The sequence below is a fragment of the Macaca mulatta genome, chromosome 15 (genome assembly GCF_049350105.2).
Source record: "Macaca mulatta isolate MMU2019108-1 chromosome 15, T2T-MMU8v2.0, whole genome shotgun sequence".
Classification (NCBI taxonomy): domain Eukaryota; kingdom Metazoa; phylum Chordata; class Mammalia; order Primates; family Cercopithecidae; genus Macaca; species Macaca mulatta.
The window spans coordinates 82,570,915-82,596,378 of NC_133420.1; the positions used below are offsets into that span (position 1 = coordinate 82,570,915).

General features: G+C 38.0%; 1 protein-coding gene across 16 annotated transcripts in view; it reads left to right on the forward strand.

Annotated features, from left to right (window-relative positions):
- BNC2 (basonuclin zinc finger protein 2) overlaps positions 1-25,464 on the forward strand; it is a 454,984-nt gene that overhangs the window by 280,529 nt on the left and 148,991 nt on the right. For all 16 annotated transcript variants that reach the window (XM_015117647.3, XM_077966053.1, XM_077966061.1 and 13 more), the window contains one exon: positions 10,022-10,124. In XM_015117647.3, coding sequence (XP_014973133.1) covers positions 10,022-10,124 — 103 coding nt within the window. The remainder of the gene's footprint in view (positions 1-10,021; positions 10,125-25,464) is intronic.

Genomic DNA, 25,464 nt, shown 5'->3' on the forward strand with positions numbered 1-25,464 from the left:
CCACTGTCAATTTTTAACAAATTATCTTAGAATTTTTTTAATACTTTGATATTAATATTGCTGAGCATCATAACTGAGAAGTTTTGTTTTTGTTTTTGTTTTTGCCTTTTTGCCCCCCAAATATTTGAAAGATGTATTAGATTTTCCTGATAGAAAAATGGCAGTGGATTTTTAAATGGATATATTAGGTTTTAATATTTTCAAAGTAGAAAGGATTTTCAAATATAAGCAGCAATAAAATTTCTTTGTTTACTGTGCATGTATTAACTCACTTAGCATTTGTGTATTGAAGACCTTCTGGGTGAAAGATATGCTGCATTATGTCTGCTGGGGAATGATATTTTATGGGATTAAAGGGTTTAAACACCACTAAAAGAAAGTAGGTGGGGCAGTGGGATTCCTCCCACCCTTTCCCTGTTGTAAACAGCTTTATTGAGATATGTTTCACTTACTATACATTCCACCCATTTAAAATATTCACTGTATTTTAGTATATTTATGGTTAGGTTCAGTTACCACTGAACATTTTTATCACCTCAAAAAGAAACTCCATCCCCTTTAGCTGTCACCCTAAGCCTCGTCCCCCTTGAGGCAGCCACTAATCTACTTTTTATCATTACAGATTTCCCTCTTCTAAACATTTCATCTGAATGAAATAATAATATTTGGTCTTTTATGACTGGCTCCTGCAACTTAGCTTAGTGTTTTTCATGTTCATTCATGTTGTAGTATGTATCCGTGGTTCATTCCTTTTTATGGAGAAATAAAATTTCATTATATTGATATACTGAATTTTGTTTATCCATTTGTCAGTTGATGGAGGGATAGGGTTTTATAAAATGAGGTTTTAAATCTCCTGATTTTTAACATCAATTGATGTTCAAAGGTCAACTTTTCCCAGTGAATCTCTTTCAATTATTTTGGATGTGTTTATTGTAAAGATGATGTATTTCTTTGGTTCATAACATTTTTCTCAAGGTTTTATTTTTGGTGGGGGAGAGGGGTGATTAACCATCTTTAAATTGCCCAGCTTTTTGTCTTTTAGCATGTTGCCCACAGTTTAAACCAGTGGCACCAGGCCTTTTAGTGAGTCCAACAAACCCATGCTCTTGTGAATCTCTTGTCTCAGTCATAAGATCTAATCTGTTTTTTTTGTTGTTGTTGAAAAGACACCAAGAAATTTCAGAACACATTAAGTACAACAAAATATCATTTTTTACCAGCTTGCTATTTCTTCGTATTACATTAAAAACAATTAGACAAATGTAAGGATCTTTCTTTGAATGGTTAATTTTTAATTTTCTAGTTACCACCAAATAAGAGACATACTTTTAGGTATAATTTTCCATCATATGAATGTTTGAGTAGATTTTTTAAAGGAGACAGAATAACTTCATTGTTTCTCATTTGCTGCTGTTACATTAGGAGTAGTGACATTTGCACTATAGTTTAACGTGCTTGTGGACCCTTAACATTTATAATCAGCTTTATAATCACTGATAATCATAGCATGTAAATTCTATGTGCATTGTTCATTCAGACTCACATTTATGTATTTGTTTGTATAAATGCAGAAAGCATACCCACCTTAAACTATAGATTTATATTAATAGTCTCATGGTCAGAATTAGGTAGACTTTTTAGGTTGTTAATAAAGCTTTTTTCTGGGATGTTTAAAATAATAGATCTTTTGACCCATGTTCTGTGTCTTTCTGATTCACATCTTCTTGTCTCCTTTCAATACTTGGTTGCAAAACTCTTCAGTGCAACAGGTGAATATTCTTTTACATTCATCATAGATGAGTTTTGTAATCAAGTACAAGTGAAATTCACATGCAGTCATGTAGTTCATGCTGATCTTAAGTAAGCTTAGTAGTTGTCCACCGTGCAAAAAAAAAAAAAAAGCAGAATTTTTTCACTCAAGCTGCATTGTGACTTGGCCAGTTAGGAAGCTGATTTCTTCTACCAAGGCAGTATTATATAAATTCTGAAAATTATACAGGGAGATATTTGCTGACTTAATCACCATTACTATCATGTGAGCTTTTTAGAGTCTTTGTGGCAATGTTTGAAGTACTGTCTTAGCATATCATCTTTTTGGTCATGTTTACAAGATCACTCTCTGCCTCCACAGTGCTAGCAAGTCATTAGTTTGTTTATTGCAGTGTATTCTATGGCAATCCTTTAATTAGCTTTCAGATTCATTACAGATAATTTGCTATTCCAGATTTTCCTCCACTAGGATAGAAGTCTTTTGTGTGTGTGTGTGTGTATGAGATGAAGGTCTCACTTTTTCATTCAGGCTGGGAATGCAGTGGTATGAACACGGCTTACTGCATCCTCGAACTCCAAGGCTCAAGCAGTCCTCCCACCTCAGCCTCCTGCGAACCTAGGATGACAGGTGCATACCACCACGCCCGGATAATTTTTCGTATTTGTATAGAGGTGAGGTTTCACCATGTTGTCCAGGTTGGTTTTGGCTCAAGCTGTCCACTTGCCTCGGCCTCCCAAAATGCTGGGATTACAGGCATGAGCCACTCTTCCCAGCTAGGTTAGGATAACTTTATGCTATTTTCTGAGAACTAAGAAGGCTGATGTATTTGAGGAACAAATTTTCTTTTTTTAAGCCAGGCACAGTGGCTCATGCCTGTAATTCTAGCACTTTGGGAGACCGAGACGGGTGGATCACTAGAGGTCAAGAGTTCGAGACCAGCCTGGCCAACAAGGTGAAACCCCGTCTCTACTAAAAATACCAAAATTAGTTGGCCATGATGTTGGGCACCTGAAATCCCAGCTACTTGGGAGGCTGAGGCAGGAGAATCTCTTGAACCTGGGAGGCGGAGATTGCAGTGAGCCAAGTTTGTGCCATTGCACTGTAGCCTGGGCAGCAAGAGCAAAACTCTGTCTCAAAAAGAAAAATAAAAGAAATTTCTTTTTTTCCACATTAGAGCCTTTTATTAATTATTGTGTGATGCATTTTCTTTTACCACTGTACGTACTGCCTAATTTTTGTACTTTTTGTAGAGATCGGGTTTTGCCATGTTGCCCATGCTGGTCTCGAACTCTTGGGCTCAACCCATCCTCCTGCCTCAGCCTCCCAAAGTGCTGGGATTACCGGCTTAAGCCACCACACCTGAGTGGATGCTTATATTAATGATTAGGTTTTTCTATAATTTACTATTAATGTAGGTCATGTACTTAACTATTAAGCAATTTAAAATATTTTAAAATTTCATAATTCATATTGTAAATCTTGCTATACTCTCCAGAAATTAACAAGGGGAAAGAAGAGTTAAAAAGGTTTTTAGGACCAGGCACTGTGGTTCATGCCTGTAATTCCAACACTTTGAGAGGTTGAGGCCGGTGGATCATGAAGTCAGGAGTTTGAGACCAGCCTGACCAACATGATGAAACCCCGTCTCTACTAAAAATATAAAAAATTAGCTGGGCGTGGTGGTGCATGCCTGTAATCTCAGATACTCAGGAGGCTGAAGTGGGAGAATCACTTAAATCCGGGAGGACAGAGGTTGCACTGAGCTGAGATCACACCACTGTACTCCAGCCTGGTCAACAGAGTGACATTCCGTCTCAAAAAAAAAAAAAAGGTTTTTAGGCCAGACGCAATGACTCACACGTGTAATCCCAGCACTTTGGGAGGCTGAAGTGGGCAAATCACTTGAGCTTAGGAGTTTGAGACCAGTCTGGGCAACATGGTGAAACCCCGTCTCTACTAAAAATACAAAAATTAGCCGGATGTGGTGGCGTGCACCTGTAGTCCCGGCTACATGGGAGGCTGAGGTGGGAGGATCATTTGAGCCTAAGAGGCGGAGGTTGCAGTGAGCCAAGATTATGCCACTGCACTCCAGCCTGGGCGACAGAGCAGATCCTGTCTCAGAAAAAAACAAGAAAATTTTTTTTTTGTTATCTGTGGGAGATTGGGGAAGGTTAATGAACCCATGAAAGGAGCTCCTTGTGAATAGTTGTTTTTGGTTTTGTGTGTGTGTGGAACACCAAAACCCAGAACTGAAATCAGTTTTTTCCCCTCTCATTTTGATTGGTCCTTCAGAATATGTGTTTTATGCTTCTATTTGTCCAAAGGCCATATTTTGCCATTTTAAATTTGTGTCAGATAACTAGGGTTAAGTGTTCCCAAACAAAAAAACCTCTAATAAGAGTTTTATTAATTAGCCTTGTATATAGTTCTTTTGTGAAGTACCCTATATATTCACTGAAACAACAATTTGTGCTTTCCTGAGAAATATGATAGGGTGAGAAGATTGGTGTTCAATTCACATAAACTTGGAGAATTGGAACAATCTATAAGTACTGTACAGCTAGAGACCTGAGCTTTAGTGATAACAGAACCTATCCTCTCTATTAGAGCTTTGGAAATCATCCAAAATACTTTCAAATGTACTTTTATTTAATATTCAGATATAAAAGTGTTACTGACCAAATGTTGATTAATTTTTTACTAAATTATTTTGCTTTGTATATTTTAGATGTACTTTTGAATATGAATATTTATAATTTACTTATTTTTATTGTAAGTTTTCTTTAGTTTTCTATAGGTAATGGAAATAAACTGAGTCATAATTGGGAGATTTGTCGTCTTCTCCACTCGATCATTTAAGAGCCATGTAAAACACATAAACGTTTCTGAACCAGAATAGTAAAACAGAAATAATAATCTGTGTGCCTACCTTAGAGGATTATAGTATGAATAATATGGTATTATGTATGTCAAAGTGTTCATTTATTTATTAAGACTAAATATGTGTTAGGCAATTTGCAAGGTGTTGGAGTAAAACAATACATTGGGAAGAATCATAAGAGAGAAAACAATCATTTAAATATAATATGTGGAAAGTTTCTTGTGGCCATAAATGGTTGTCATTTATTGAGCTTTTCCTGTTGCCAGACAGGTTAACACTTACTTTATGTTCATTATTTCATTTGAGTGTTTTGCCACTGTTGCTATGTCATTGTTACTATCACTTTACAGATGAGGAAAGTGGTTCAGAGAATCATGTATTTTTAAAGTCCCTTTTGAGCACCTATTATTTGCCACTATACATTGAAAGCCCAACAGACATGTCTGTCCTGCCCTCACGGAACTTAAGTTCTAGAGGGGAAAACAGACCCATATCGGATAATCACACAAATAAATGTAATATTCACAATCTACATACTAAGCACTCTGACAGACTGATTATGATACAGGAGTCTAGTGGGGAACTTGTCTTGAATGGGAGACAGGGCCACTGCCCTGGGGAATGAGTGGTACTTGAAATCCAAAGAATGAGTAGGAGTTAACAACTTAAGCAGGACTTGGAAGGAGGGAAGCTAGAGAGCATGGTGTTAGAGAAGTAGGGATTGAGAATTTGGATAACAGAGGAGTCAGCTGTCTAACCAAGGAGGACGGACAGTCACTGTTTTTACTCGAGTAGGCAGAATCTGACAGGAGGGTGAAAATAACCTCAGTCAAGCCAATAACGATCAACTGTGTGGATCTCTTAAGAAGAGAGAATATTCATGGAGATGGGGAGAGAAGAGAAATGTGTAGGTTAATTAGGAGATAGTTTGGATAGTCTGGAAAAAAAGACTGGAATTGTGGTAGTAGCAGTGAGAGTAGAAGACAGGAAAGGAAGGGATACATAATCTTTGGAGGAAGGCAGAATATCAGTGAAAACTCTGCCCCATAACTTGCTGTGAATGGAATCGTAACTCAGGATTCTTAGCTCAGTGTAATGGTGCACGCCTGTGGTCCTAGCTACTCGGGAGGCTGAGGTGGGAGGATTGCTTGAACCTGAAGGTCAAGGCTGCAGTGAGCCATGATCTCACCACTGTACTTCAGCCCGGATGACAGAGCTAGACTGTGTCTCTTTGAAAAAAAAGAAAAAAATAAAGATTCCTTATCAGTGGAATGGAGAGCTGGTTCCGATTTCTAGATCTGTGACTTTAGGTAACATAGTAAGTTATCTCTACCTTAGTTTCTCCTCTGTGAAATAAAAGTAATAGTAGTAACAACTTTATGCTATTTTCTGAGAACTAAGAAGGCTGATGTTTATAAACTCTGGCACAATGTCTGGAAAATGGCAGATATTCAATCCATCTAGCTATTATTATAACAGGTAATAATTTACTATTGTAAATAAATAAATTAAAATCCTGAGGTTTGGTAGAGGAGGAGTAATGAGGAGGAGATAGTCCTTCTCCCATCTGTGTGAGGGTTTCTTTTATGTTCTTAGTTGGGGTCTCTCCTCTAAATCCACTGCACCCAAACCCCAAATTATCAAGTCCTTGAGCACAGGGACGCTGCCATCCACTTCCCACCACTTAAGAGGCAGTGCCTGGCTCCAAAGTGATGGTTTTTGCTTAGTGATGATATTTGAAGCTGTAGGAGGGCATGAAATTGCCAAATTAAAGAATGAAGAGCTTGGCCATGGGAAACACCTGTATTTATTTACAGTGGAGAGAGAGAGGAGAGAGCAGTTGCTGCCAGAAAAACTAGGATAGTCAGTCTCTACAGCCCAGGAATGAAGGAGAGTTAGTGCTGCAAGCTGCATCAGAGTCTGGGAGGACAAGAAGACCAGAGAAAAGGACCAGATAGGATGAGAACATTTCCTCTCAGAGAGACAGTTTCAGGCACGTGTGAGGCAGAATCCGGATTGTAGAGTTAAAATGTAGGTGGTGGCGAGGAAGTGGAAGCACTGGTTGCTAGGTGCATGGATTTCTCTTTCAAGAAGTCAGTGGTAAAGGTAAGCAGAAGGAATAATTGCTTTCAATAAGTTGCAGACTTAAGAAAATTTATGGCTGTTGTTATGTTTGTTCTTGGGGAATTGGGGCATGCTGATCATGTTCACGGCTGCCTCCATTCACCTCAGGTCTGAGTGCCTTCAACCCCCTTCTGGGCACTCGGAACAAGACTAAGCTGTATGTGGTACATTCTGTGAATGACAAACTTTGAAAATGCAGGTATGAAGAAAAGAGTAGACAGTTTCCAATAATGGAAATTGAGGAAGGAGTTACAAGGCACCCTGGCACCCTTGTTAGGCTGGGTCCTGGAGGTCTGCTTTACCCAGACCTGAATACTAATCTCTGCATAGATAGGTGGGAACAGTCTGACTGAACTGTCTGTTCCTTTCTGCATACCTGCATTTTCAAAGTGTGTAGTTCACGGAATGTAACAGCTTGGTCTTGTTCCGAGTGCCCAGAAGAGGGTTGGAGGCACTCAGACATGAGCTGAATGGAGGCAGCCGTGAACATATTCACAAGAATGAAAGTATATTCATTTTAACTCTTCCCAACTGTCTCCTTGTAATGCATGTACGTTTTTGAGGCTTAACTGACTTTGATAGTTTTATGATAATTTATGTTTTTGCATGTGGGTGAGTTGGCCAGTGATCACATTGGTTCTATTTTGTTGTGAATAAATAGTATGCCAAAGTTTTATGCTGTTTCAAAAATGTTATTTAGAATAAAACTTCCTTTGAAGCCGCAGTAGTCTTACTCAAAATATTTATTTAGGCCATATTGTTTAAATATATATAATTCCCTTTAGGGACAATTGTAGTCTATATAAATCTGAATTTAAAACAAATAGACCTTCTGGAATTCATAGAAATACAAAATGGATATTCTAGTGCTTAAGTGTTTATATACAAAAGGAGTTGAGGTGTTCCAGTGTTTGTATGTTTAGATACAAAAAGAATAGAATTCACAAAAAGGAATGATGATCTAAAAAGTTGAATTCCCAAATGTACCAGATGTATAAAGTTATTTAGGAAGACAAAATATTTGAATCATAAACTAATTCAGAGTAAGTGAATGAATGATTCAACCAGTAAAAAAAAAAAAAAAAAAATACACATAAAAATAAAGCAAATCCACAGTCTCTTAATTTGTTCTGATCTTAAATTTGTTCTGGGTATAATTAAAGTTGATGAAAGTGTGCTTTAAACAATACAAAGTTAGGATATTTTTATAAAATAATTAAATATTATCAAATTAATGATTGAAATATTTGTGTCTTTTATGCTAGAGTTTATATTAACTGTCCTTGAAATACCATCTCACTTTATTGGCCCTCCCTTGATTTTGGTAAAGCAGAGGTATTTTTTTTTTTAAAGCATTTATGAAAGCTTTTATTATTGCACTTCGAATTATATAAATGTTTTAATGTCAACATAGTTCCCATATCTAAATTTATAATTAGATAATTTGTAAAGTTCCTTGTTTTTAGTGGAAACGCTGTCCTCTAAGCTCTTTTTATTTTGGTCACCGTACAATCAAGTTGTGAGTTCATTAACTAATGGACATGTTATTTAAGTAAACTGTTTCTAACTTGGGATGTTCTGATATATTTCTCAGTCAACAAATTATTGAAATTGAAATAAGAACTTCTGGAAGAAATATTTCTCCTTATAGTCTACAAATTAATCACTTCTATATACAACAAAGTTTACAACCTAGCTACAATTGGACCATATTTGGAAGAGAGATCCTGAAATATCAGGGAAGATTATACAATTAAATATTTCCCTAGTGTTAAACAGAAGCACAAATTAAAGATGGGGGTGAAGTATGAATGGAGTCTGCAGTGAGGACTCCAACATCTGAAACCAAATAGGGATCCATAGATTTAATGTTAATTAATAGAAGAGAAATATTTTACACGTGCCTGATCCAAAGCATAGGGAATGGTAGAAGCCCGCTCAGTCTTATTCTCTGTGAATGGAATTTGTCCCAATTACGTTAACAATATCCAAAATACTGCCTGTTACAAATGAGACAGTCTCTATAAAAATCCAAATGGTTCCAGAAGTATGAGCATCTGGAGCTGTGTAAGTGAGCATGGCTATCACGCACGGAGCTGCAGTTTCAGGTATCCCCATGCCCACCCCTCCACCCCAGAATCAGTAATCATTGATTGCATCTAAATCTGCAGAGAGATCTTTTCCTGGCAGTTCAAGTAGTTACAGTAGATTGTTAATCTGCGAATGATCAGACTAAATCCCTTCTGTCTTCAGAATTTCCATGCAAATTAGAATTAACTGTATGAGGTAAATTTATTAACTGTAGTCCGAGAGCATAGGTCAGCTTCAGCACAATTCTTAAACATACGTTTTTATTCATAAAAAGTTACACTCCATTTATGCTAATGTTATATGGATTCATTTTATAATATTAACTGATGAGATGGTTTTTTAAAGTAGTTATAAGGAAATGAAAGATTTTTAAGTGTGTTTTTCAGTTTTCTGCAATACAGGTGTACTGTTCCAAATATAAAATATTCACAGAAATGATTTTTTCTGTTCCATGTCTGATCTAAAACCAAAAATTAAACTTATTTTCTTATGTCACCATTGAAATAAGAGGAGGATTGTTTTGTATTTTTCAAAACAGGAACGAAAATGGAATTAATAAAGAAAAAAATACTCAAGGAATTGGGATGTGCTAAATAATAACAGAAATATGTTAGGTCTTATTGATCACAGGAGTGTCTTTAAAATATATTTGAGAGTTTAGCACAACATTTAATTGAAATTCAGCAGAAGAAAAGTAATATTCTAATAATAATATTTGTGTGCCATATTTTACTTTCACAGACATTTCACTTGAATATTATTTTGTTACAATGTATTTTTTGCTTTATTGACAAGTGTATAAATTTAAGTGGAAATATATATTAGCAGCAATATACTTTTTCCTCTTTTGGATTTGTGATGTCATAAATCCAGTATCTTATAGAATATGTAGTCCTTTATTTTTATTCTAAGTTTGTAATCTAAAGGTTACTATGAATGACCTAAAACATTGTATTAGTGAATGAGCTTTGTTTTCTTTACCTTTTTTTATAAGAGATTGTGGCGATATCTAAATTTATTTTTAAAACCCTCCAGGCCCCTGCCATCATAAAGCCTTTAAAAATGGAAGTGGGCATTATTTATTAAAATGGTGAAAAGAGTATAGTATCTTTGAACAGATGCTGACCTTTTTTTCCTCCTTTATTTTTCAGGCCATCCGTTGCACACTGGTAAACTGCACATGTGAATGTTTTCAGCCAGGGAAGATTAACCTGAGGACTTGTGATCAGTGTAAACATGGCTGGGTGGCACATGGTGAGGAAAATCTGGGCTTTTCTTCCCGTTCTTATTATGTTCGTGTTCATGTGTGTGTGTGTGTGTGTGTCTGTTTAGAGCAGTCACTGGCCTGGAGAAGAGAGAGGTCAGCTATGCTCCAAGTGTTAGTTAAGATTCAGCCTGTGGCTCTCAAACAGCATATTCTCAGCTCCAAGAAGCAGTGCTAGGCAAGCAGCTCTCAGCAGAAGGCCAAGACGTTTATAGGACAGTTGGGCTGTGGAGTTCTTACTGAGCATGGGCACAGCCAGCAAACACCAGGCCTGATGGAAACTCAAACATACCACAGTTGGCCTTTCAGGGCCTGGACCTCAGAGGGAAGCTGGCAAATCCTCCTTGCTTGAGAACTCCTCGATGACTGCTCACCCTTGTCGTATGTGCTAGGGGCTGAGTTTATCCTTCTAGATGTTAAATGTTGTATGGTCTCAGGTGGATGAGAGAGTGAACGGGAACATTATTTGGCTGGTATCTGAAAATATAACCTGTAAATACTCCCTTTCAGTGTGCATGGGGATTGGAGGTGGTCGACGTAGGTAGAGTGTGAGCTCTGTGTAGGTGTGTCCCGGGGTGGGGAGACCCCATGCGAAGGATATGAGTGTTGAGGCTTTTTGCCAGGTGCACAGAGCCGTTCTGTCGGTGTGCCCTGACTGAGCGTTCAGCATATTCCTGTGTATGGTTTATGTTTGTTCTGTTTAAGTAAAAGGAGACTTGGAAATAAGTAGACTTTCTTCTTTTTTTTTTTTTTTTTTTCACCTCCCAGACTGTAGAATTTAAAAAGATAGGTAATGTTTATGAAAAGAAATCCTGGCTTGAGATTTTTGGATAGCCCCGGGTATTGCCTCTTAAGTGGACATATTCTTCATTCCCAGGTGGTGCCAAACATCCAGTGGGTTGTATTTTTATAAATGTCATATTATTCTAGCAAGATCTGAGGTAACAACACCGGGCCATGCCTTGAAATGCTTTTAATTTATCATGTACCTTGCTCGTGAGAGTGTGTATGCTGGAGTTGTGGGGACATTTCAGCCATGTTTCTGTGAGAGAGAGTACTCTGAGAGGAATACCCGGGAAGGGGTATGTTTCCACCAGGCAACCTCAATCCTGCAATCCTTCATGCCCACAGGGATAGAGCGCTTTCCTGCTTTATTAACAAGGCCCCAGATCAGCAACAATTCTCAGTCCGGTCTTGAACAACAGACGAGCTGCAGTTAGTTCTGCAGTCTCTTTATGTTACTACATTCAGTGATATCGTCTCTCGTCCTATATTAGTTTGCTGGGGCTGCCATGACAAAATACCACAGGCTGGGTGGCTTAGACAGCAGAAATTTATATCCTCAAGGCTCTGGAGGCTAGAATTCCAAGATCAAAGTGTTGGCAGGGTTGGTTTCATTCTGAGGCTTCTCCTCCTCGTTTGTAGATGGGCACCCTCACATGGTCTCTCGTCTGTGGGGCATGCCCTGGTGTCTGCAACCTCCACCTCCAGGGTTCAAGCCATTCTCCTTCCTCAGCCTTCTGAGTAGCTGGGATTACAGGCATGAGCCACCACGCCCAGCTTATTTTTGTATTTTTAGTAGAGATGGGTTTTCACCAGGTTGGCCAGGCTGGTCTCGAACTCCTGACCTCATGATCTGCCCTCCTCAGCCTCCCAGAGTGCTGGGATTATAGGTGTGAGCCACTGTGCCCAGCCCCGGTGTCTTCTTGTGCGTCAAATTTCCTCTTCTAAGGACATCAGTCAGATTGGATTAGGGTCCACCCTAAGGGCCTCATTTTAACTTAATCACCTCTTTAAAGACCCTATATTCAAATATAGTCACGTTCTGAGGTAGTAGGGGTTATGACTTCAACATAGGAATTTTGGGGGAACACAGTTCAGCCCATAACAGTTCCTAAATAAACTTTTTTTCTCTGAGGAAGTGTTGGTTTTGCCAGGTAATAGGTACAGAACTTATGTCCTAAACCCATCAGAATTGTAAGAATATTGAAGGCAGTATGGGTGTAGACTGTTCTGAGGTCAAATCTTGGCTCTGTCACTTCATGACATGTTAGTATCGCTGGACTTCACTTTTCTTGTCTGTAAAATAGGATTAATAGTACCTACTTTACAGTCTTACTATGACAAAGAGAAAATATATGAAGCCTTTCCAAATAATGCATATTAAAAGTACAATGGACAGTAGATGAGCAGTAAAGGGGAGGCCAGTCATTAATCAAAGGGCTTTTCATTTATTCGCTCTCATTTTTGCCAAAGCCATCTTATATTATCATTATCTATCTACTATGGCAGCCTTGTGAGTGTAAAAGTTAACTGTGTCACCAGTTTGTTTTCTCTATTTAATGTCCATGTGCATATTACATTAGTAATGTAAAAGTAAAAGCAATGTTTTTTCCTTCTTGAACAACATAAATTATTCCTGGCCAGTGATTGTTTTGAGGACTTTCTGAAGAATGTCATTTTTCACCCAACTTGAATAAGATGTTTCTGTTACACCAGACTGTGCTTTTCCTACTGTACCATTAAAAATTCTATGTTTCTGGGATATTAATTTTGGTGTTTCTCAGACCTTAGTAAAATGAATTTTTTTTTTTTTTTTTTTTGAGACGGAGCCTCGCTCTGCCGCCCAGGCTGGAGTGCAGTGGCCGGATCTCAGCTCACTGCAAGCTCCGCCTCCCGGGTTCACGCCATTCTCCTGCCTCAGCCTCCCGAGCAGCTAGGACTACAGGCGCCCGCCACCACGCCCGGCTAGTTTTTTGTATTTTTAAAGTAGAGACGGGGTTTCACCGTGTCAGCCAGGATGGTCTCAATCTCCTGACCTCGTGATCCGCCCGTCTCGGCCTCCCAAAGTGCTGGGATTACAGGCTTGAGCCACCGCGCCCGGCCAGTAAAATGAATTCTAATTCTTTCCCTTATGATTATCACCTTGACCTCTCTTTTCTCACAACAGGGAGATATCTGTATATAGCTCAAAATACATACACCCAGGCATGCGAATCCCACACTCTCCCCATTCGTGAGGCCAAATACAGCAGTGAGGGCTTGGCCTCTAGCCTTGGAGTTGGCAGCGGGATGAGAGCACCCACTCTTTTTGCCCCTAGCATTACAGCTAATTGCTTCATTCCACCCCGCCTGCACAGAAACCCTGAAATCATGTCTCTAGTTACTTCTGCTTAGAGGTGAAACACAGCATTCTTTCCGGCTGCCTTATACTGTGCAGTGTCCTGGGTGTGGGGCAAGAAGGAAGTGACTTGGGTTTTCTAGTGTGTAATTTTCCTCTGAAATGCATGGAGCAGCAACAAGACTACCAAAATACATTGCCCAGAATGGTTTCATAGTAGCACTGAATGCATTCTACCTGTCATTATGTCAATAAAAGAAAATTTAATATCTGCTGCTAAAAAATAATCAAATGCCAAAATCATGTATTCTCTCTAAAATTAATTTTTAGAAATTTGTTGACCTCCTTTCTTGAATAAATTTTCCTTGTTAGCAGCATTTTCAGTTCATTCCTAAGATGTTGGATTTCATGGGTCATTATATACCATATCTATGCACATATGTGTGTCTCTGTATATGTACACACACATAAACACGCATTCTCTCTGTTGACCTAGATTGCTTATTAAAGCTGCTTAAGTTGTTGACATTAGCTGCTTTACAAAAATCTTTAGAAATGTGTTTTAAAAATAATTAAAGGCTGGGCGTGGTGTGTCTGACAGCCTGTAATCTCAGCGCTTTGTAAGGTTGAGGCAGGTGGATCACTTGAGCCCAGGAGTTCAAGACCAACCTGGGCAACATGGCAAAATCTTGTCTCTACAAAAAGTACAAAAATTAGCCTGGTGCGGTTGCATGTGCTCTCAGTCCCAACTACTTTGGAGGCTGGGGTGGGAGGTTTGATTGAACCCAGGAGGTCAAGGCTGCAGTGAGCTGAGATCACGCTACCACTTTCCAGTCTGGGTGACAGAGCAAGACTCTGTCTCAAAAATAAATAAATAAATAAATAAATAAATAGTGATTAATTCATTATACTGCAACACCTGGGTTTTGGAATTACTAATACTTAGTGAGCTGTGTTACTTTTCACAGAGTATTTCCTTAAAATCCTTAGCACTATTGAGTTAAGGGGGGAAGGAATATCAGAGCAGTTCTGAATATCAGTAGGTATTTCCCATTAAATTAATAAAGGATTTCCTACCTTACCACCACCCTGTCCACATTAAGGAATCTTAGCTCTTTCACTCTGCTAATAGAAAGCAGGGCTTATTGAATTTACTTAAACTTTTTTTTTTTTGGTAAATGATGACCATACCTAGTCTGAAATATTTTAGTTGGTGGGCCAGCATTGACTCAGAATTTCTAATTTTGTCAAGTCTCCGTAAAAGTACTCCAGTTTACTGCCACTACTTCACTGAAATACTATAAATACTATATTTTTTACTTTCCCTTGTTTGCTTTATCTTCTCTGTGCTTTTCCTTCGTTCGCCTAAAAAGATCTGAGTATGGCTTGAAAAACAGTAACAACGAAAGTTTTCTAGAAGTTCAACTCTTTTTGGTTCAGAAGTGGCAAATAAGATTAAGATACCAGGGTAAGAGCAGTAATGGGCTCCTTTTCTGGTGATGTAATTTTTTTTTTCTTTTTACCCTTTGCCTCCACACTAGAGTAGTAATTTGGCCATTCACAGAATTCAGACTTCAGCCAAATATTTTACAGAATATTAAAAATTAGCTGGTACAACTAGAATACACTCAGCATTGGGTACAGGTGGAAGTGAGTCCTACTTACTTTTCTCCCTTGATGAATACCTGCTTCTGATGGGAAGCATTACCAATAAGAGTTTGCTGTCTTTGTGAAAAAAACAGGAGGCTTGATGTAAAAGTTGAGGACTGCTGCACGAAACCTTTTTTATTGTTTAATGTTTGCAAGTTAGTTTTAATGTCCATAGTTTAGATGAAGACTTTATTTCTAAACCATTAAGATGAAGGTAAATAAAACAGTAAAAATAAGAAAGAGAGCAAACTGAATTCTAAACGGTTTTAGGAAATACTTAATGATAATCCAGTACAACTGGAAAATTGTTTTATCCCATGATATTTGATTTGTGTGTTTGATAAAAGAGGTGGGCAGATTTTAGAAAGGTAATTCATTTAGAATTTTTTTTAAAACTAGATCAGTAACCTTTACTTCGATAAAGCTCATTTGTTAAGACTATCTCTTTTGGAAAGAAAACAAAAAAATAAAAATAAATAAAAAAACAATTCCACTGTTTCCTAGGTATGTGAGGTGAGCGTTTGGCAAGAATATGAGACTTGATGAATAAAAAATACATTTTATAGCTTAATGTACCCACAGCAGCTTTCTCTGTGTAAATTATTTTTTTCTTCTTTTTTTCTTTGACTTTAAATAACAGGATATGCCATTCCAAAAAGCTGCATGAGTACTAGAATTTTCATTCACTTTCAAGAGATCTGAATTAATACCAGTGTTATTTCCTTTGGCCGAGGTCTGCCTGCAAGAATGCTTGTTTCACTGGAATTTTGAGACCTTTCTTTTATTATGTTCTGTAAATGTGATTTCCTTTTACTGCATGCAGTTCATTCAAGGAAAAGATAGTTTTACATTATTACTTTAATTATTTACTAATTAAGCCAGCTTTTTTCCTGCCCATATTTCATCCAAAGTCCTCTGATTTTTTTTAATGTAAAGTGAGCAGACCTGGTCTACATCATCCAGATCATCAGTCAGTAGATATTTATTAAACATATCTCATACATGAAGGATTGTGCCAGGTAGCCTTCAGTTCTTCACCACAGGAAATGATGAGAAGCATAAAGTTAATTTAGTGTCATATACCAACCAGCTTTATGGTTTAATGTACTGTAAGACTTAATATGCATATAACCCATTAATTTCAAACCTTTCTTTTTTTGTAATTCACTGGATATAATTTTTCTTTTCATTTCTCAGCATCATTGAATTTGAATTTTCAGCTTGTATTTGATATGTCTTATCAGACCAGGGGTATTTATAGAGACCCTCACCCAAATAGAAAATATAGAATTTTCTACTGAATCTGAATATCAGTAAACAATAAATGATTTTTAAATACAAATATTACCATGCAAATTTAGGTGAGAATCCTTTATGTTTCTTTGCTAAATCTGGCAAGCCCATACCTAAAAGAAAATCCTATTCAGACACAATTTGCATAAATCCTAAATCAGGGCTGTTGGTCATGAGCATCCTATAATCAAAAAGGCTTTGGGCCCAAAAAGGTTTTGGGCCAGGCTCTGTGGCTCACGCCTGTTAATCCCAGCACTTTGGGAGGCCCAGGCAGGTGGATCACGAGGTCAGGAGATTGAGACCATCCTGGCCAACATGGTCAAACCCCATCTCTACTGAAAATACAAAAATTGGCTGAGTGTGGTGGCACATACCTGTAATCCCAGCTACTCGGGGGGCTGAAGCACGAGAATCACTTGAACCCAAGAGGTGGAGGTTGCAGGAGCCAAGATTGCGCCACTGCACTCCATCCTGGTAACAGAGCGAGACTCCGTCTCAAAAAAAAAAAAGCTTCTGATTATATCAGTCCTACATTTAGAATCATGAGATCTCAGTATTCTATTTACAAATTCCTCAAGTTTGTTGGAGGCATGGTAGTTTGTAAGGACTTAAAAGCAAGGCAGATCAAAACAAGTACTTTTTCATTTTGTCCTGTGAAAGGTCACATGTCTTTATTATTTGTCCCAGTCTATGTTCTTATAAATTGTCTAAATATCTGTGAAAGTCGTTTGTTCCCAACTGGTAACTCTCTAATATTCTCCCTGACTTGAGTCCAAAACCTAACATAACTAAAGTAGTCCAGTCCTTTCCTTGCCAATCTCTTTTCTTCCCTAGTCTTTTCTCCTTCCCACTCCAAATAGAGATTCCTTTATCATAAGAATAAAGCATGACATTTCTGTGATATCATGCTCATTCTGAGTGACTCCACAACAGTGTCCATATGATAATTTGTAAATGTGTCAAGATAAAGAGAGGAGACTGAAAAACAACTAAGTTTCCTCTGACAAAGGAAGATAATGTTCCCAGCAAGCTCTGGCTTGGAGATTATCCCAACAAAAACATTTTCTTTCGTAGAAATTTTTTTCCAGAGGGGTGTTTAGGGCTTGGTGAACAGTAGCACAGGCACTAATTTGAGTCCTCGGGCGAAGGGAAGTACATGCTTAGCAGTGGCAAAGTGAGAACTAGATCCTTAGGGAAGATGTTTCTAGGGCTTTGTTCAGAAACACAAGGATAGAAACACTATCGTCATCTTCCCTTGATGCACTCGTTTGGAAAAAGTGGAAGCTGTTGCAGTATCTACTTAAAGAATTTGTCTTTCTAGTGGACTTAGTTTTTCCAGATTGTAAATACTGAAACCCGGCTTTGCCTAGCTGCAAAATTCTCTTTTGCTTAGGGAAAACAGCTTTTAGCTGCTTCCTAGTCTTGGTGAGGCAACTGGATTCTGGTCTTTCCATGAGCAAAGTCCTTGGACTTTTTTCTTCGTTTTAGAGAGCAAAAGCAAGGCCATTTTCCCGCCTGGCACAGGAGGCTTTTTTGGGCTTGACCTGAGGGCACAGTGCCCTCTTCTGCTTCTCTCCTTTACTCCCTGATCACTGCTGATAAGCTCTAAAGGGAGGACATCCTCACAAATGCAAAGGTTTGGTGCTTGATTAATGGCAGTAACTATTTTCTTATTGTGTCCCTGAGCAGCTTTTGATTTGTTTCTCAGCCTGCCCACCTTTCGGATGGTGCTTTGAACTCCTTAAATTTTCTTTAAACACAGCACAAACAGTGCCTCCCCTTCAAAGTCCTGGGCTGTCTGCCTGTTAGCTCCCCAGATTTTTTTTTTTTTCCCTAGCTCTTGTTTTATTCAGACGGAACATAAGATGAGGCTGGCAAGACCTGACCTCAAGTGTAGTCACTGCTGGTCTGCTGGTAAGGAGTTTCATGGGAGGGCGTTGAGAATGAAACACACAGAGCTGTATCCCCGGGATATAAAAAAGCTTCAGGTGAATGAATGGGAGGCAATATACAAAATAGGTAAGAATGTTGTTATTGAATGAGACTGTTTACATTCACATCACGGCTCTATCACCTACTGTAGGTAGAGTCTTGTCGAGTTGTATAATCTCTCTGTTCTGTCATCTGTGAAATGTGAATGATGATAGCTCCTAGCTCATAGTGTTCTTCTAAGATTAAATGAGATAATCCAGCAGACTCATACATAGTAAACACTTAGTAAGTGTTAGTTGCTGTTATCACTAAATTCCTATAAAAGTAAGACTTCAACACTGTGGACGTGATAGACATGTTTTAGCAAAGTAGAGTGATTAAAAGTTGGGTGTGGCCAGGCCGGTGGTCAAATCCTTTCTCTGCCTTTTGTTAGTAATGCCTTCTCTAAGACTCATTTATTTTATCGAGAAATTCAAATAATGATAGCAATGCATCTAAATAACACAGATACATTTTGAGAGAGGCTTACAGGAAAGAGTAGGGTTAGCCCAATATTCTGGCACAACAATTTTAGAAGCTAGTATTGTTATTACTAAGTCAATAAAATCATCAATATGAATGATAATACCTAGTGTCTCCCTTAAGGTATGAATGTGGAATGTGATGGGATGAAACTATTTCTCCTTCCAGGGAAGGTTATCTACAGTATGCAGTTGCAGAGGTCAGGTCACCAGTTCTTTTGGCTGTCAGACCAAGCATTCCCTAAGTGAAATTGTTTTCCCCAGCAAATCCAGTACAGTTCCATACCTTCCATTTCCCCTAAAATGTCATTTGAACCCTTATTTGAATACAGTAAGGAATATTTTACACCAAAAGTCATTTTGAGAATTGCACCAGTTAAAATAAATTATAGTAATATTTACCCGCTAAAAATCCAAAAGCTGTAAGTAGGTGAATTTTAGGTAGGATTAAGGCTACTTTTACCTATTTTCACACCTATCGTTTTGCATGTGAAGTGCTTTGATCAGCTCACCACTTTATCATTTTATTGCATTTTATTACATCATAAATTTTTATATCTTGCTAACGATCCTACAGGAAGCTTAATTGTTTATAGGAACATCTTAATTAACTGGAGTTCACCAGGTTAAGCAGAACACAAATTAAAGGGGTTATAAATGAAATACACTAAACTCCTCTCCTTTTACTCAGGATAAGCTAGGAGATTCGGCTGGGTCATAAGGACCCCATATGCCTCAGCAATATCATGTTGATCCTTTCAACCACTCTTCGTTCTCTATTGTGTCATAAATGGTGACTTCTTCTAACTCCTCTCCCCTCTTCACTGAAGTGTGAAATTGCTGGATAAGTATAGTATTTCAAAGATAACTCTGAATTGTATTCTGGGAGCCCTAAAATAATGTTTATATATCCCACTTCTTACCAGGTTTTGCCTTTGTAGATGTTTATATATCTTCAAAAGCTTCTTGAATTAATTTGTTATTAGTTCACATATACCCAAAGAATTGTGTAAGAAGTGCTTTAAGTATTACTTCACATATCACCACAACTGGATAGACTTGTAGCCAGTATTTATTAAAAGGCCCAGTAGTGAGATTCCTCTCTCCTTTCAGCTGCTCCCCTGGTACCCAGGGAAATCCCCACTTCGACCTCATGGGCCTCTTAGCCTTCTGTACAGTCAAGTGACACTGTAAATTTAAATGCAAGCCCATCTGATTGAAAGGACCGTCTCAGGCCTTAATTCTACTCGCCAGTAAATGTAAAGGCAACTCTAAACCTGGCTGTCCAATAAGGAAGCCACTGTTATGGCTGCGAACACTTGAAATGTGGCTAGTCCAAATTGAGATGTGCTGTAAGTATAAAGTGTACACCAAATTTGGAGCTGTCATCTTATTTTAAAAAGAGTAAAATAGTCATTAAGAGTTGTTCTTCCATTGTCTCCATATTGATAATATTTGTGATGTATTGTGTCAAATATATTTTTAAATGTCACTTTACTTTTTACTGTTTTACTTGAAACTAAAAAAATTAAAATTATGTATCTTGGCTTGAATTTTATTTATTTATTTATTTATTTATTTATTTATTTTTTAGACAGAGTCTTGCTCTGTCACCCAGATGCAATGGTACAATCTCATCTCACTGCAACTTCCCCTTCCTGGGTTCAAGCAATCCTCCCACCTCAGCCTCCTGAGTAGCTGGGACCCCAGGTGTGCGCTACCATGCCCAGCTAATTTCTGTATTTTTTGTAGAGATAGGGTTTCGTCTTATTGCCCAGGCTGGTCTCAAGCTCCTGGATGCAAATGATCTTCCTGCATTGGCTCCCAAAGCACTGAGATTACAGCTGTGAGCCTCTGTGCCCGGCTGTGAATTATATTTCCATTAGATGTGGTAATTGTAGGCTCTAGGTGTGAGATAATATATTTGGAGAGCTAAAGCCTAGGTTAAAGTGGTTTGGTGGCACAGTAGTTAGAATTGGTGTGAGAATCCTAACACCCTAAATCCAGGCTCTTGTCCCTTGACTCACCACTGTAAACTCTTTCCCAGTTTTTCATCCTTTCACACTTGCTGCACTATTGATCCTGGCCCGTTTTTCCTGTCCCTTGTTCATCAAGAAAGTGGGATTCCCACCCCTTTACTCCCCTCTCCACCACCACTCCCCACCCCCGGAGAAATTAAGTGCTCCCGTCTTTATTTTCTCAACACACTTTGCTGAGATCAGAGGTTTCTGGGTAATACTGATCCTTCCACTAACTTGGAAAGCTCAGGAAGGGCACTTCATCTTTGTGTGCTGGAACCTAATGCAGCATCTCTCATGTGCTCCATGGAGCAAAGGTTTATTGAAACTCTAAGCCCATGGAAAAGTCTCAGTCAGATTCCTAATTGCCAGTTGCTTTCCCAGCAGCCTCTTCCCGTTTTAAGATATAAGCACAGCCCACAAACACCTTGTCTTTATGTCCATTTGCGCATTTTTCTTTTCCAGTTCTCATTCTATTTTCACCTTCGCAGTTTGCCTCTGTCTTCAGACAACAAAATAAGTGAAAGGTAAGTGGGAGGTTTTGGTAGCACGAATATCCAGGAAGTAAATTTTAGATAACTTAAATTTGTTTAATCATTAACAGATGTTGGTGTTTTTGTTTTATTCAGAAGATAAGATCTTGAGTGAAATACCTTCTACTTTCCAGTTTTTTAATATTCCTTTGCCTGCAAAAATCTGAGGGTAAGACATTACCCACCCGCCTCCTTTTGGCTAATGATGTTTTCCACTATCAGTAAAAATTAAAAAACAAATCAACCTCTAACATAAAAGAAAACACCTGTTTGGCTTGGAGAACTTGGCTAGGGAGGTCTTTTTTCTGACATGCCAAAAGCGACCATCACAGGGCCCCTTAAAAAAAAAAAATCATTTTTTTTTCTATATTTCATGTGAGCATTGGCAGAAACTCTGACAAGCAGTTCTTCATATTTTATTATGTTCTTGTCTGCAGAATCTCTGTCAGGCAAAAACCTTGTCAGCGGAAAACCTGTCGTAGGATCAGAGGAGACAAAAACAGGTGTCACACAGGCAGTCAAAACTGAAGGAAAAAAAAGATTAGGCTAAAGAGAGAGAGGCAGACAATTACATTAATGCCATTGCTTTTATCTTATAGATGTGTGTTATTATCTCGGGGTGCTGAGTGCGCAATTGCCTCAAAGAAAAGTAGACAGGAGACAAGGGGAAACTTGATAGTTATTAACTGAAGAGGCAGTGTGTCAAAGCTGGATGGGGTTCAAAGTTTTGCAAGGGAAAAAAACTGCAGACAGCAAGCAACGGCTGTGTGGTTCTGCTTTCGGCTACATAAACCGAGTAGCTATCTAACATTTTCTACTTGGAAACAGATCATAGAAAGAAAAATTAATGAAAGATTTCATTTGGAGTTTTTGGGGTATAACATTTATCCTGTATATATGTGACTGAATCATATAACCTTTTCTCTCTTATAAAATCTTGCTACAGTGTGAGACATGGTGAGGCATGAAGACAGGCATTTGTCAGTTCAGCTGTGTTGTTTGGATATATTTAAAACACCTATTATCAACACACTTTTAATTTAAAAAAAGCTATTAAGAAGCCCTTTTACTAAGTGTGAACATCTGTATGTGCAAGCTGTAAATTAGGAGATCACATATGTGTGCCTCAGTCAGAGACTAAATGAATTTGGCAAGTGTTTTCTATTACTGGTTTTTAAATACAGTAAAATATCTAAAGGAAAAATTGCTACATTTTATACTTTGTATTGACTCTTTTGATTGTGCCTGTTGGTACTGATTAATTGAAGTTATCTAATTAGAAATTTTCTAATTAGAAATTAGGGTTACTATCATGATCAAATTAGTAGACAGAATTCAAAGCACTAACCAGTATCTCCCCTCTGTTTCTTTGTTCAGATTATTTCAGGAGATGTCACTTCTTTTCTGAAAGTTTGCGCTCCATTAAATATGTGCGATGGTATAAAATACTTTCGTTTTGCCAATGGTCTAAATCCCCAAAGAGTTTTTGCCTTGTTGATGACTCATACATGTCAAACAGCCCACTAATAGAGAATGGGATGGTAACTTCAGGTTTCCCGATCCGCTCAATCATATGTTGATCACATTAGTGGAAAAATCAGCAGATACTGCTTTAGTGCTTAACATTTTCTACTCGTGCATTTAAGATTTCATTAGGTTAGACTTTTCCTAAGCCCTAAGACTGCCCTCTTAACCCATTTTTATGAGCAAATCTTTACATAGGGTCTTTTTATCCCACCAGTTACTGATACAAAGCAGTTTGATACTTGATATATGCATTAAGCAAATCCAGCAATCCAGAAGAAAACACACATCAGTGCCAAAAGTGTGTGTGATAGCCTAGAGATTTTAAGGGATTACAGTGGGGAAAAAGGATTGATTATAGATTTAGAATGAGATTTCAGCCTGAATTACTGGGAGAAGGAGGAAAAAAATACTTGTGACACAAAGGTGACATTCATTTAAAAAAAAAAAAAAAAAGTCAACTGAGTATAATAATTTCTTTCTTTTAGGTATTTCCCTACCAGATGCTGGCTTTTTATATCACGACTCTCTCTCAATTTTGAAATATTTTTTCACATGCGATAGTTTAAAGCATATGTTTTATCAAATAGTAAATATGCCTTGCCTTTGTACTTTTTGCTTAATGAAATTCTTTTTTTTTTTTTTTTTTTTGTTGTTGAGACAGAGTCTCGCTTTGTCGCCCAGACTGGAGTGCAGTGGCCGGATCTCAGCTCACTGCAAGCTCCGCCTCCCGGGTTCACGCCATTCTCCTGCCTCAGCCTCCCGAGTAGCTGGGACTACAGACGCCCGCCACCTCGCCCGGCTAGGTTTTTGTATTTTTTAGTAGAGACGGGGTTTCACCGTGTTAGCCAGGATGGTCTCGATCTCCTGACCTTGTGATCCGCCCGTCTCGGCCTCCCAAAGTGCTGGGATTACAGGCTTGAGCCACCGCGCCCGGCCATGAAATTCTTATATAGATATATGCTCCTTTAAGAAAATTAAGACTTTAAAGTGAGTAACTGGGGAGTAGGGTGATTATTTTCTTACAGAAGAATTCATATTTTTGTTTAATAAAAGGATGTACGTAGTTAATTCAGGTAGCAAATCTCAATAGTTACTTTTAAAACGAGATATGTTTTATAGTCAGTGTACTGTGTATTTAATCCATTGATACATAAACTGAATAAAGTAGGGTTTGTGTAGCCAACTTTCAGCTGGCAGTGGCAACTGGAGATTGGATAGAACAGCAGCAACAATAATAATAATTTCCAAACCTGGTTTCAGCAAGTAGATTCAATTACTAAATCTCTTCTTAGCTCTACTGTAAAATTTGCAGATAAAATTTTCTCTTTGCCTGTTACCACCTTCATGTGGAGTTGCTGCAAAAGAGCACAGGCATGCCCCCAAAAGTGGGCCATGTAAGAAAGAAGAAGCAGGAGAATAAGTATAATCAAGGACCTGCTTAATCTACTAGCCAGGAGAGAGAGCTTCTGAACAACCGAGTGGTAAAATATTTTTATGTGTGCCTCACTCAGACTTTAATGCTTTTCAAAGTCTGTTTTGAGGACTTCATTATGCATAAGGCCACGGGGGCAGATGCCAGTCAGTTTCAAATATTGGCTGTGTAGTCTCAAGTGGAGCTCAGCTTCTACCTGGGACTAATTGTGGGTGTTTATATGTGTGTGTATATCCACATACCCTGAAAGCTACATGTCGACTGAGGTTGATTAAAATCCATAGGACAATGGGTCTTATTGGAACTACTTTTGTCCCTCTTCCCTCCCTATAGTTTGGAATCACATTCGTAATAAACCATGATAGTATTTATACATTATCTCTCATGTATTAAGAGAAAAGAAAAAAAAATCAGGGACCATAATTCAGATAATGTATATAAGGTATGGTAATGTAATGAGGATTTGTAGAGGTTCAGTGGAGTTTTTTCATTTTAAAAAACACTGACACACTATTTGTTGAAGAAAAAAAAATAAACCCTTTGTACATAAGGGTTGACAGTTTTTATCACCACACTTGGGGATCAACTCTTTTAGCTACATATCATTCATTTTCTTCTTTTCTTAAAAAAAAAAAAAAAAAAAAAAAAGCTCTAGAAGCAAGCCTTCTCTCTCCTTGGTATTAAATATCCTAATTAATTCAACCTTGACAGTTACAGTTAGAAAGTTGTGACTTAATGGAGCACGAGTTATTTTGTACTTAACTTGCTCCCAGTTACATAGTTCTTTCCCTCAGAAGTAGTGAATACAATGTGCAGATCTAAATATTACTTTAAGTCATAAAAAATTTTTTTCTTAATCACAATTGTTGCCTGCCTTCATGATCTCCTGATTCACTAAAAAGTTTTAATATGTCATCATTGCCCTTTATTAATGTTCTCCCCAAGTGTTAAGGCTTTTATTAGGATCTAGCTTACATTCTGAGAGTAGGCCAACTTTTTGCCTTGAGCCCTGATACTCTTGCCTGGTAAGAGAGCTGAGTCTTGTAATGGGAAAGGATTGATGTGATAATGATTCCAAAGGGCCCCTTTATGAAGAAATTCTAAATACGCAAAATCCCATTAAACCTGTGGAAGTTCATGGGCTAGGTACATTGAAATGACATATCATTATATTGGGTATAGTGTGCTTATTATGAAGTGCAGTATAATTGAAAATTATTGGTTGTATCAGCAAGAATGAAGAGCCACCACCCTCATAAATTCAGAGGTTATGGCCTAGACATTTGAAGTAGGAGTGGTAAAA